This window comes from Mustela erminea, chromosome 6 (assembly GCF_009829155.1).
Source record: "Mustela erminea isolate mMusErm1 chromosome 6, mMusErm1.Pri, whole genome shotgun sequence".
Taxonomy (NCBI): domain Eukaryota; kingdom Metazoa; phylum Chordata; class Mammalia; order Carnivora; family Mustelidae; genus Mustela; species Mustela erminea.
The window spans coordinates 115,622,203-115,636,181 of NC_045619.1; the positions used below are offsets into that span (position 1 = coordinate 115,622,203).

The following is a 13,979-nucleotide window of genomic DNA, read 5'->3' on the forward strand; positions in this document are numbered from 1 at the left end:
AGCTGTATTAGAGAACTTTACAAATAGCTGAAATGATGTTTTCAGTCATTATCTTTAATATCTTATATGTCTCAAACAAGAAAATACAAATTGTTGTTTCAATTCAACCTAAGAGAACACACAAGGACCATATCAAATAGCACCAGAATTCTCGCGGCTGAAATGATGTTTTCAGCCACTACCTTTAATATCTTATATGTCTCAAACAAGAAAATTCAAATTGTTGTTTCAATTCAACCTAAGAGGACTCACAAGGACCATATCAAATAACACCAGAATTCCCGCCTTAGCATCCTACACGGGCACCTCCCTTCCATGGAAGTTTCTGAATGGCTACTGGTCACATTCACAGTTCCTCTCTTCCATAGATGTTAAGTTGTTTTAGAACTAAAAGAGGTACAGGGGATCATCCTGGTGGAACTGTTGGTTTTTTGGGGTTTTTTGTTTGTTTGTTTCTGTTTGAAGATTTTTGATCCTAGAAGTTGGCCAGTGGACACGTGACAGGTGGCCTCCTTGTCCCTAGCCAGGACATGCATTTGCAAGCGTAGGGCCAAGCGACAGGAAACTCACCATCAGCTCTGAGAGTGCGCACTGACTGGTCCAAAGCTCGTCATCATCACATTAGTAATTTAATAACTTGTCAGTATCCAAACACTTGCCAGTATCGATCACAGAGCATTACTTGTTTTTTTGTTTTTTTGTTTTTTTGTTTTTATTACCTGATTTTAATTTGTAACGAATTTTGCTATACATTTTCAACATGAGGCACACCTGGCTCCTTGTAAAACACGCTCACAATAATAAGTAATAAGAAAGTAAGTACTCACTGACCACACATATGTCCTTGTTTTGTATTTTTCAGTTTTTAAATCTTAGCACAGGACATTCAAGACCGCATTGTAAATGCATCTTATAAATGGCTTGTGGTCAACTAAAGATTGTTACTCTAAAGATTTTAATAACACCGTAATGCCAAAATGACTTCGCTTTGGAAGGTTTTAAACCGAAGTGAAAGTACACACTTCAAAATATAGGAACTTGCTTGCTTCACGCACTATGTACACAGTGCTGTTCACACTTTGATAGCATCTCAAGGCTTGACCTTTTGATCAGTTTCAGCTGCTGTGAGGCAGATGTGCAGTGTGTACCCGAGGCAAGACAGCGCTTCCCAGAGTGGGCATTAGTTAGGGCATGCTTGCCTAGCTGATACACTTCCAAGCGTGATGTTAGTTGAATGCTTTTTCTGAACATAGAGAACGTTACCTTCTTCTTGAGGGACTGTTCCGTTTCTTGTATGTGCAGGCTGCTGGTGACAGACGCCTTGCCATACTCCTGCTTTCTGATGAGTCTGTTTTTCCAATCTTCTTCCCCACTCTTCTTCAACAGTGCTAACCTGGGGGGAAAATAAGCCAACCAAAAGGGGTTCAGCACCAAACTCTACCTTGTAACAGAAGCATAGTATGGGTAAGTTAGTCTTTGGCCAAAACATGACCACAGCTACCAACTTTCAATCTTTTTGAGTTTCATTTATTCTGGAAAATTAATACAAGCATCCCCTTTTCTAAGATGTCCTTTCCCCCAAATCTTAGTATCAGCATTCCACCAGAGGAATTACCTTTGCGTTTTTTTCCTTGCCCTTGGGCTGAGAACAAGGAGATGAAGGTAAACCATCCCCAGAGAAAAAATGTTTTCTAGTGACCCCTTCTGGTCACTTTGTGGAATAACATTTAACAGCTACAGCTGGATGGACAGTACTCCTTTGCAGAAAATTTAGCAGAAATGGCTTTGAAAACTTAAAGCTATAAGGAACTGACAATCACTTCATATCTTTCAAGAAAAGGCAAAAGAAGATGTTTAAGATTTTCACCTCTCTGTACTCTAAGCCCCGTTCTTTTCCTCCAAAGGTACGTGGTCTCTCCAATCTATCTTAATATGGAAACTATTCTCTACAAACCTGTTTTAAATGTTTTAAAATGACTCCAACTTTCCTCCTGGGGAAAGCCACATACAAAAAAAGAATCTAATTAATTGGGGTTTTTTACCTAACCTACTTTAGCTCAATCTGATGTGACCTGGTACCAAGCTGCCTGGATGCTACAGCCTGGGAAAAGGCTGTTTCCATGAGCATAAGGTTTCTTCAGCTTGCTCTCCTATGATGAATGAAGCTGTCTCAGGCACTGAAGTTGGCCAGACATAGGAAAGATGAAAGGAAAAAAAGTGATCACTAAACTCATTTCAGCTGCTGTTCAAATAATGTAAAGATTGGGGGGAAAGGCATTAGACGGCCCCCGCCGTTCTTCTCTGCCGAGCCTGCTGGGTGGGGTCTTTTGAACATCCTAGTGCATGTCCATAAATGGCATACTTGAAAGCACATCAGCTCTAGCCTGGCCGTGAACTCTGGCCCAGTAGCCTGGCATCCTTTCCTTGTTGGTAATTCTGGGAACTGGACTCAATGGTCTCTTAGGTCCCTTCTACTCATCTTCCTGACTCCACTAATGAAAGTTTTCCTGTGCAAATAAGAAAAACAAATGTTGCAGTACTTAAATAAGAATCTACTTCCATCTAAAAATTTGTACATAATCATACCTTGTCTATTCATTCAAGGAATGGAAAGTAAGCACGAAGAAAAGGAGTCCCCTAAAAGGGAAGGAGTTTCAAGCTCTGGACCTATTCCCTTCTCTTCCTTTTCCTTTCTTTCCTTTCCGCTATGTTGGAGCACATAAGACCTCATATGACCATTCTATAAAACTGATACAATGCCACCTTATTGTGATATTGTGATTTACAATAAGAAATTTGTTCTTGGATTTCATCACCCTTCTGGGTCTAGAGCTGCTAAACCCCTTGAAATTTCCTAAGTGATGAGAATGACAGAGGTGTCTTTATATTAATCAGGTGACCTTAGGGAAGCCCTTAAGGATGGGGACTGGTTGCCAGGAGAACCAATCATGTGGTTTGTGATTAGAGGAGTGGGACTTACAGTCCTATTCCCTGACTTCTGCGGAGTGGCTGGTGGTTGAATCAGTCACCAATGGCCAATGATCCAATCAACCATGCCTATGGAATGAGGTCTCCATAAATACCCAAAAGGATGGGGCTCAGAGAGGATTGGAAGCTCAGTGCCCTTTCTTTATACCTTACCCTATGCATCTCTTCCATCCAGCTATTCCTGTGTTATAACCTTCTACAAGGAGGATGAGATCTAGTAAGGATGCTCTAGTAAATCAAACCCAAGGAGGGGGTCATTGGAATCTCTAATCTGTAGCCTATAGGGTCAAAAGTCCAGGAGACAACCTGAACCTTCCTCTAGCATCTGATATGACAGTGTGTGTTAAGGGGGCATCCTTATGCAACAGAGCCCTTAACCTGTGACATCTGAAGCCATCTCCAAGTAGACAGTGTCAGAATTTGCTGAATTGCAGGACTCCCAGCTGGGGTCAGAGACATGCTTGGTGGTAGAGGAAAATAACCCACGTTGGCAATTAGAGTCAAAATCCTAAGAAAGACCCCATTTGGCTGAAAGTGCCATTTAGCCCTGCATTCTAAAGCCTGTGATGTTTGACAGTACTCTGCATGCTACCAGGGCCAGTTCATGTACTTGAAAATAAATGCTCAGTGCCTTCAGGTGTTTTCATCAGACTACACAATGATTTCTCTTTTCTCTAATTATTTTGAATGAATCAGCTTTATGCTAATAAGGAAAAATAACCAAATAAAATCAGATCATGAAAAAACAACTAGTATTTGCATAGAGCTTTCAAAGTATCTATGTACTTGCACAGAGTATTTCCAAGCATCTACAAGTGAAATTTTAAGAAAGTGAGTATGCCGGTATTTTTACACCCGAATGAAGAAGTACTTCCAACATGCCATCTCATGAGAGACATTCATCTCCCCGATATTCTCCTTGCAAACTGGTCTTGGGGCCGGCTTCTATCTCTTACTTCCCCTTTGACACAGACGGTAGTTCTTCATCTTGACCGTCTACCTTTTTAATCGGATTTGATCCCAAGTGAGCTGAGAATCTAAAAAGTCAAATTCATCCCCGTGAGCTGAGCTTATGGGAAATCCTGTGCTACAGTCTTTGAGGACATTCTTGAAACAAAGCTCCTGGGTGTCTGGAGCAATGAAAACATAACCCAAATAACCATACGGTTTCCTTGATGGCAGCCCTGAGTGCACATAAACCTGACTTAGAAAAAACAAACTGTGGACTCTACAATCACTTTATGGCCCACCTCATGCTCTACCGGTTCCAAAGAAACTGGAGATTATTCTGAGGCGACAGATGAGGCATGAGTGCACACACAGATGAAGGATTTCACTGACTGAGGTCACACTGCATGTCAGGTAGCGGGGGGGGGGGGGGTTGCAGTTAGAGGGGAGGGGCAGGGAGATGCTGTGCCCAGGGAGGGGTGCCCTGCCTCCCAGAGCATGGCTTGTCTGTCTCCATTAGTGTGTTAGCTGACCAGACCCATTTGTGTCTGAATGTTTTAGAGACTGCATAGTATTCTGGGTTTCTTATAATGTTGGCTTTTTTCTCCCCTGTAATGGCCTTCATTTCAGGCCCCAACCCTGAAATCTTGCTTCTGGATGTGCTGGCAGGGTCTCATCAGGCACTTCCAAGGACTACAGGGTCAGCAGAATCACGTGGAACAACTGGTATTTTAACTTAGGCCACACAGTACTGGGACCCTGCCCTGGCTTACCGAGTGCCAATGACGGCTAACTTAACGAATAACACGCGCTGAAACTTACATGCATTATGGTTTTCCTACTTGGTGATCCACAGGCTGGGAAGGGCAGGAGACCTTTCCAAACCCTCCTCCTGTGATTCCATGACCCGCTGGTGGGGGCCAAGGAGCGAAAGGTCTGCTCCCACACACGACATAAATTACTGCCTATGCAATTCAAACAACTGTCAGCGCTTTTCACATCCGCCAAGTCCGAGCGCTATTTACAGGTCTGTGATGCTGACAGCCTGGGCATCTGCTTGGTCTGAGGCGGGGAGGCCTGTGAGTGGCACTGGGTTAGCCTATTAACCCCAAGGCCTGGCTGGGGGCCACAGGCGCTGTGTGCTTCCAAGGCCGCCCGGGGAAATGTCTGCCTCTCTCGCCAAGGCCCACACTTTCTCAGCAGGGAATGCTGGCCTGACAGGCCTGTGTTCAGCCCCGTCTAAGAGGCCAGCCTGATTAGAACGGGTTTTGCAGGCTCCCTGCCGTTGGGGCTGGGTCAAATGTGGGACAGGCAAACCATGTGCCCCTAATCTTAAGTATGGTTTTTTTTTTCTTCCCCCTTTGAATCACTGGCACCCCACAGATTTCAGATAGGACAGACCAGCACAGATCAGTACTCCTATCAGATCTTGGTCTTGGCTGGTTTGCAGGCTGCTGGAGTAAGCTCCTGTGTCTTTTAAATGAGGACACATCAAAGATCAGAGAAGACTCCTGGGGCCCGAATTCTTACGTAAATCTGGGGGCCCCTCTGGTGGCTGAAATCTTGAAATCTTGAGCAAGAGCTTCCAGTCCCTGTGGGGGGAGCATGGATGCAGTCTGGTGGGGTGGGAAGCAGGGGAATGGGGGGGAATGCAGGGGCCAGAGCAGGCCTCTGCAGGGCGGACTGCTAGGCTGGTGAGGGCCAAGGATCACATTCTTTGCCATTCTGGGAGTTCACCTAAGCCCTCACACTCCACCAGTTCCCAATGAGAAGATGGCTTTCTTTGTTGCCTTGTTTAAAAATCTTTTCCTGAATCCCAAAGCACAGCTACAGTTGCTTTGGTAACTGTGGATAAGGTTCCTAATAGCCTAGTATACTTCTAAAGGGGTCTCAAGGGTCTTACCCCTAAAGAACACACAATTTATTTGACTTAGAATAAGAAGTACCCAAACAGGGGTGCCTGGGTGACTCAGTGGGTTTAAGCCTCTGCCTTTGGCTCAGGTCATGATCCCAGGGTCCTGGGATCAAGCCCTGCATCAGGCTCTCTGCTCAGCAGGGAGCCTGCTTCTCCCCCTCTCTCTGCCTGCCTCTCTGCCTGCTTGTAATCTCTGTCTGTCAAATAAATAAATAAAAAGAAGTACCCCAAACAGGGCCAATTTAAACCCAAATCATTTAGGCAGTTATGAAACAGTTGATTCTACTAATCCAGTGCAAAAAGCCAGTGGGTAGCCTGAGTGGTGCTAGTTATGGTTCAAACTTGACATTGCAGACATTAGAAAAGAGGAAGAAAAAAAAGGAGCCTTTAGGGACATCTCCTTGAACGACCAGCTTCCCCCAAAAGAGGAGCATACTGAAGCTTTCCTGTGATTTCGTAGTTACACTCTGAGTTACACTCTGACACTCTTCCAAGTCCCAGTTATCAGAGTATAAAATGGGGACAGCATTGCCTCCCTGTACGGGCTGCCTTCAGTACTAAGTGAGGTGGTCCATAAGAAATTCCAAGCGGGGGGATGGTGGATGACCCCTGGTGTCCCTCAGGACTCAACAGGACTCAACAGGCCCACCTCCCAAGCAGGAAAGAGATGGATGCACAAGGCTAAGGAAGCGAAAGCTGCAGCTTTCTAAAAACAATGAAGGAAATCTGCGAAGTCCAGTCTCCACCTCTTACTAAGAGTCAGATGTGAACGTGGAATTGGAAATAAGCCATGCAAAGAACACATGAATTGAGAAAATCCGTTCAGGAGGAGGGCGAATCTTTTTCCCACCCCTGTCTCGCTGACATTTCAGTCCTCCGTTCAGTTTCCTAGTTGGAACACAGGTGAGTGGCTAAGCCAGCAGCATGAGCATATGACAATCTCACCAGCTACCCAGGGGAGGTCGGAGGCCAGCCCCTGGGGTCGGTCCCTTCGCCCCCATTGGGCCTTAGTGGCCCTTGGAACCGAACTCCTTCTTTGGTGAAACAGGGCAGTCAGAAGTTAAAATAAAGTTTGAAAGTTCCACGTGATATGTTACATCACAAAAGAGAAAAAAAAAAAGGCCAAATAATATACAAAGAGCATTCTTATTTTAAATAGGTCAAGCTTCATTCTTTCTTTCTGAACAGAAGGGAGGGATCAGAGCCCTGCTTCAGGAAAATCTACCACAGATGGACTGTAAAGATAACACCATTTGTGTTTTCAGCAAAGTACAAATAAAAATACTATCAACATAAGGGGGGGGGGAGATAGCTGGTGATATATTTTCTAAGAGAAGTGTCTCTCATCTTTTATTAGCAGCTAAGCTCGTCATAAATTATGCTAATAGAAAATATACCAAATTTACCATAAACAGGCAGGTAAACCAAGAATTACTGCAGAGTGGAGAGACACAAAACTTCTTCCTTGAAGGTTCAAAGTCCTAACAGACAGATTATACCCAAAGATGAGGATTCTCCTTTAAGAGCCTGCGAAAGAAGGGGGCATACTTTTTTTTAACCCCAGTGAAATATTTTACCAATGAAACACCTGAACTTGTATGTAAGTGGTATTAGTCATTAATTCCCTTAAATGATGTGTCTTCCTTCTCATCCAACCGATGATGAGGAGTAGGATCTCTGGGATCAAACTCTCCCTGGGCCAGGTTTTGGTGGAGGAGGAATTCACACCAGCACAGGCCAGTGTCTCTGATTCAAGACCTCACTCCCATTTAGCTGATGGGGTATTATCTTCCCCTTCATCTAAGCCCCCGGCAGTCTCATCTACTGTGAATTTGAAAACAAGTGAAGGCAAAAGTACGTTAAGATTTAACAACCTTACTAATTTGTCGGTTGAGAAAGTCCCCATCTATCTAACCCCTTTAAGCATGGGGCTCAAAAAACTTGGACTTGGAAAGCAGAATGAGGAATTTTGATCGTGGTTTGATGTATAGTCTTAGGCAGTGCAAAATGTATCCAGAAACATCAGAGTGGCCACTGTCTGGCAGAGGAAGAAAGCTTCCGAATGGCGGGACGTGCGAAGGAAGGGGACCGGCAGAGCAGATGGCAGACACAGCTGTGCTGGTCACCCTAGAAAAGTATAGAGATCTTTCTGCATCTAGTCTTTTTATCGCTATGACATCTTTTGCTGTTTAATTCCACAGTGGCTAAAGGCTAACAAGGAAAACACAGCCTGAAATATTTAGCCCTGGTTCCTTGTCCCTGTCCCATTTAAATATACCCTCTCAATTCTCCATTCGATTTTTGGAAATGAGGTTACAGTGTTACTGGATATTCCAATGTCATCTTTCACAGCTATGACCTGACATAAAACTTCTAAACCCAGTTCGCAAGAGTCCTCCGTCTCCCTTTCTGTAGGATAAATAAAACTTAGGTTCTAATCCCAAAGACATCTGCCCCAAATATGGATTTATCCTCATTCCAGCGACGTACACGTTACACAGACAGTCATGAAGGCTTAAGTGCATTCAATCTGAAGCCACATGTCTGATGGGGAAAGAACCAAGATCATTGCTTCCATCACGGGACAGTGCAAGAATTTCATAGGAAAGAGAGAAAACAGAACCCCAAACAAATAAGTAAGCACAAGTCAGCATCCGCTCGTGCCCGTACCTGAGTCCAAAACTGGCACTCCTCCAGCGTCACCGCCCCCTGTGTGGTCATGCCGTCATCTCTGCCCATCACTTGGAGCTTTTCCTACCAGCAACATGCAAGCTCCGCCCCCAGGAGAATTACTCTGCCATCATTCAATCACGTTACCTCTCTTTAATGGACATGGTTTTGCCGGCTGAATCGAGGATGCCCTCCACCGCAGGCACTTTGATCTCTCCGGCAGCGAACATCGCACACGGACTCCTGGAGTATTTCTCCTGCCCTGGTTCTGCAGGATCTTGCTGCCTCCAGGACACGGGGGCTGCAGTGGGGGCCACAGTCTTCCCGGCAGCCAGACCCGTCTGCTCAGAAGGGGGCTCCCCGAACTCCGCCGCTGGGAAGAGAGGAGCCACGTCAGCATTCCCTTCTCCAGGCAGACATTCCTCCAGCTATCTACCCCGAGCGGCCCCACACGCGGAGTGAGATGTGGGGGTGTGGGGGGTGTCACTCAATCCGCATGGATTCACGCCAATCTGTAGCACGCCATCCTCTGCGAGGAAACCAATCTGTCCGGGAGGTTACTGCACACAGCAGGTTTTGTGACAACTGGTCTTTTCCTGTGTGCAAGACACAGGAAGAGAGCTTTCACTACACACTATGGAATGCTTCTCCTCCTCCAAAACAATCCTTTTCACATTGCCAGTGGCCTGAATCACATGCTAAAACCACCAACGTAACGTACATGCCATCATTTTCTATAAATGCATAAGGAAAATGAAAGCCCCAAGTAGCGGAGCTTACCAGTCTGCGTACCAGGACCGTGGAAGGAGTCTGGAAATCCACGGTCCTGGGTTCAAGTCCTCATTCCCTGTGCTTAGTGCAGCCCTTTGGGGTCACCAAGTCACAAAAGGGGCCAACAGGGCTAGCATTTCACAAGACTTATGTGAGTGAATCCTCATGTGTGAGAGCTCCGGCATTCCTATTGTTGGAAACTGATCAATCCACTAAACAGGTCATATTCAAGGGGAAGAGAGGTCTGGAGAAGAGTGGGTTCACTTGTGATTTGTCATCAACACGAGTTATAAACTGTCCTCCTACTTTAAATAAAAATAATCACAGACACACACAACCAATCAAGCCAATACCAAAAACCCAGGTGGTTTCTAAAACTTCCGGAGCAGTAACCTACCTCTTAGTGAAAACTTCCTTCTTGGAACGTTCTCCATGTCGACCTTCTCTTCAAAGTGCTGCCTGTCCTTCAAGTCTGGGCTCCCCTGTGCAAGGCTTTTACCCATGGAGAATTCCTTCAGCTCGTCACCAAGGTGGGCAACGGGAGGATGACCTAGTTCCAGGCTGCCCTTTCTCGGAACGGCATATTTGGGCTCCTTATGGCTGTCTCCTTCCCGGACTCTGTTAAAGGTAGGGCAGGGTGGCTCTGCTTCCTCTAAGGACCCGTACTTTTTACCACCATCTCCACCTGTCAAAACTCTCTTGCTTTCGGCCTCTCCAAACTCTCTCAACATTCCTCTGCTCCCACTACTCTCTGCTGAAGGCTGCCAGGCTTGGGACTTCAGGATGCTTCTAACCGGAGAATCTGAATTTTCTATCGAAGAAGGAAACTTATAGTCAGTGGCACTCGTGTTGTCGTCCACAGACAGCTTTGTCCGAAGATCCCCCGCGTACATCGGCGTGACCATAGATGCCACAGTGGACACGGAGGTGTTAACAGTCGGTGAGAAAGGAATGAGCTTTCCACTTTGCACCTGGAAGGACATAGTTAAAGTGCAAAAAAGCGGATTCAAAAATACTATCTATATGAACCTCAGTAGGGATTGGCATAGAATGAATGACTACATTGGGGGCAGTTTCATGGCTTGTCTTAGCAGGAAGATGTATTTTCCTTTTTTTAAAAAAATATTTTATTTATTTATTTGACAGAGAGAGACCACAAGCAAGCAGAGGGGCAGGCAGAGAGAGAGGAAGGAAGCAGTCTCCCTGCTAAGTAGAGAGCCTGACGTGGGGCTCGATCCCAGGACCCTGAGATCATGACTTGAGCCGAAGGCAGAGGCTTTAACCCACTGAGCCACCCAGGTGCCCCAGGAAGATGTATTTTCTTAATCAAAATTAATCATTAATCAAAATCATCTGGGTGAAAAGCAGATTTCTCATCCTATTCTTTTCTCCATAATGGATTCATTCCAGATGATTTCGGCAAGCAAATCATGAAAAGAAAAGGTACTCAGCATGGCTATCCTTCTGAGGAAAGAAGTTATTACCAGACTCCCGACAGGTAATAGTTTATCAACTTAATTCCATATAGGAGCCAACAGCACGATCCTGTATTTTAAGAACATACCCACACACTGGATTAGATTTATAGTGCACCCACCTGTTCCACCTCCCCGAGTGTGACCGGCTGAGTCTGATAGCGAGCGTTCATTCTCCTCTGTCTCATGTCTATTCTGTTTCGGGTAGAAATAGCTTTTGAGACTGGCTGAGACAATTTGTTAAACAAGGCCAACTTCTCTGCTAAGCTTAGAGTGGAGGAGTCAGGTTCACCTTGTTCAGCAGAATCTTTGCCCTCATTTGCCTGGTCTCTGGCTAAAGCTTTGTGGTGAGCAGATGCCTGTAATCTGAAAGGGATAAACATTAAAAAAAAAAAAAAATCAGTAACAGAGGTCAACACAGACAAAAGACCCTAAATTTTGAATATTAACTCTCTTCCAAGCGTCACTTAATTTTGAAAAGGACTGATTTCTCCCTACAGAAGTTGAATACAGGTGTAGGCACTGTTTAGCTATTAACAAGCCCGCAAATAGCAGAGGCTGTTACCAATTGGCTGTTACCAATGTCATGAAGGCAGAACTTTATCTCTAAATTATTTTTAAAAAGTGTATTTCCTCTTTAAGAGACTGAAGTCAGCTTGGATATACCTTATCTTAGAGAGACGGCGTATCAGTGGTATCAACAACAAATAAGGCTAAAAGAGAATCCCAAGGCATTATCTATGGCATGTCTAGACACTATCTAAATATGTGGTTCGGGGGTGACTCAGTGGCTCAGTCCGTTGAGCATCCGACTCTTGGTTCCGACTCAGGTCATGACCTCAGGATGGTGAGATTGAACCCCGAGTTGGGATCCGCACTCAGCCCAGAGTCTGCCTGAGACTCTCTTTCTCCGTCTCCCTCTGCCTCCTCCCCTCTACCCCTGTTCTCTCTCTCTTCCTCTCAATTAATCTTTTTTAAAAAATAAACATGTAGTTCAGAGGTATTCTTTTCTTTTTATAGGACTAGGAAATAATCCAGTCATTCTGTCAATAATATATCTGGAACAAGGAGTTTCGATTTTCACTTGCTAAACATAAATAGATCCATTTTAAAGATTCCTTCTCTCCTCAGTGCATCATTTTCTCTCATAGCTTCCTACCAGTTTTCTGAAAGGTATAGAGATCTGTAACTCACAGCAACTTGAAAAAGGACATTTCAAAATCCCTCCAGCTTCTGGGTGGGGGAGAAGGCCTCCTATTACCTGGTCGTGGTGAATCTTGGAAGGTTTATGACAACATATGTTGAGGCCACTGGCAAATCCAATTCTCAAACCCAGTGGACAGCATATTCTCTCTGAACACCAGTGAATCACCAGTTCATAAGCTGCCCCAGACTAAAGAGCAGTAGACCCTTGCCTCTGGGTGGGGCCAGACCTATTTCTGCACTGTCATCTGACTTCCTTTAAACTTATTTTTGGCCCTTGTGTTTTGGTCCCTCACAGCAAAACAGGGGACACCTATGTGCCATAAAGACATACTTTCCAAACACAATTCAAAGCTTAGTAGTAAAACATCTAAGCTCAGACTCCATAGATGATTATTGTCTCAATCCCAAAAAGTTATTACCTTGTCTGTCTGTACATTAGAAAGAGATATAGTTGTTTCTAGCGTGTATTCATGACAAGTGTTTACAAAAACCAGGGTATTACTAGAATTTCAACATTCATGTCGAGTCCTCATTTTTGTATTAACCTTTATTAAGTGCTAGTAATTTAGATGGAGGATGAAATTTCTTAGAAAAGACTGTGATTATGAAAAACAGAAACAAAACAAATGGATGAGTGAGTTAGTGTGATCCTAGTTCCAATACATGATGTAAGCAGGGAGATGAAAGGTTTCCTCATGCAGGCCTACAGGAAGTTAGCAGCGTCTAGCACTACGACAAAACAAAATGGCGCCCATCCCCAAAGGCAACTCCTTGCATTGACTCGTTTCTCAAACACATGAAAGACATTCAGGATAATGAGATGCATCTGCTGTCTAGGACCTTTGGCCTGAGGGCCGCATGCAGCTACTTCCATCCAGTACCTGGCAGGCTGCACAGTGCTCTTAGCTACACTGGGACTAGGAAGTCTCGCCATTACAGGCTGGGTGGCCCCAGAGCACGAAGCAGGGATAGGTTCACTTTAAAGGCAATTGCCAAAGAAGGAACATTCATGAGGAGAGAGAAGAAAAGAAGCGTTAAAGGAAAACACAGTTTTAAATTTCAGAAACTGTAAATAAATATTTTAACAAAATTATTTATTTATAAGTCCTCTGGGGGAAATTACCAAAGAACTTGAAAAGCAATTATAAACTGAGGAACTAAGAGACAGAGATGATGCAAAGTAAATGGAATAAGATCGGGTTTTTAAAGCTTGGAAAGGATTTACCCTGACTTCAGGGTAACATTAAAAAACAAAAGAACTAGGGCACCTGAGTGGCTCAGTCACTAAGTATCTGCCTTTGGCTCAGGTCATGATCCCAGAGTCCTGGGATCAAGCCCCGCATCGAGCCCCACATGGGGCTCCCTGTTCGGTGGGAAGCCTGCTTCTCCCTCTCCCACTCCTCCTGCTTGTGTTCCCTCTCTCGCTGTGTCTTTCTCTGTCAAATAAATAAATCCTTTTAAAAAAATTTTTTTTAAATTTTAAAATTTAAAAAAATAAGAAAAAATAAAAAACCAAAAGAGCTGATCTGCTCAGAGTTCCTAATGAACACAAGAAGTGCTCCTCCACAGACACACCAGGAAGCTGAGGAACAGCTGGGTAAGGACGTGAGCAGCTGCTCTAACAGCAGGCCCACAGGTGTGGGCTGCAACACAGACTCTGCCTCTTGGGGTGCCCATGCCCTGAATGAGATGAACATGCTTTCTTCAGGAAGGCTGCATGTGGGTCCGGGGCAGAAGCATGAAAACCATTTCTAAAAACCCAATAAAAGTTTTCGCTTGATTGAAACAATTATCTCTGAATGAATTAGTTTGGGAAATTCATTCTGAACATATTGGAGTGGACTGCTCAAGTACTGGAAAGTCCTCAAACTTCCAAGGAATTGTTTACGGTTTTTTGGTGACTATTTGAAAACAAATTTAAAAAACAAAACAAAAAACCCTCCAACCCCTTATCTTTTTGAGACAGCTGCTGAAATGATATCTGGGGTTTGCCTGAAAATGAGGCA

At 44.5% G+C, this 13,979-nt stretch overlaps 1 protein-coding gene across 12 annotated transcripts in view; it reads right to left on the reverse strand.

Moving 5' to 3' along the window:
• SVIL (supervillin) overlaps positions 1-13,979 on the reverse strand; it is a 118,237-nt gene that overhangs the window by 49,470 nt on the left and 54,788 nt on the right. For 8 of the 12 annotated variants that reach the window (XM_032349384.1, XM_032349375.1, XM_032349377.1 and 5 more), the window contains 5 exons: positions 12,855-12,950; positions 10,890-11,133; positions 9,690-10,263; positions 8,669-8,894; positions 1,264-1,393 (listed from right to left, as the gene is read on the reverse strand). In XM_032349384.1, coding sequence (XP_032205275.1) covers positions 1,264-1,393; positions 8,669-8,894; positions 9,690-10,263; positions 10,890-11,133; positions 12,855-12,950 — 1,270 coding nt within the window. The remainder of the gene's footprint in view (positions 1-1,263; positions 1,394-8,668; positions 8,895-9,689; positions 10,264-10,889; positions 11,134-12,854; positions 12,951-13,979) is intronic. The other 4 variants (XM_032349378.1, XM_032349382.1, XM_032349383.1 and 1 more) reach the window with 1 other exon arrangement.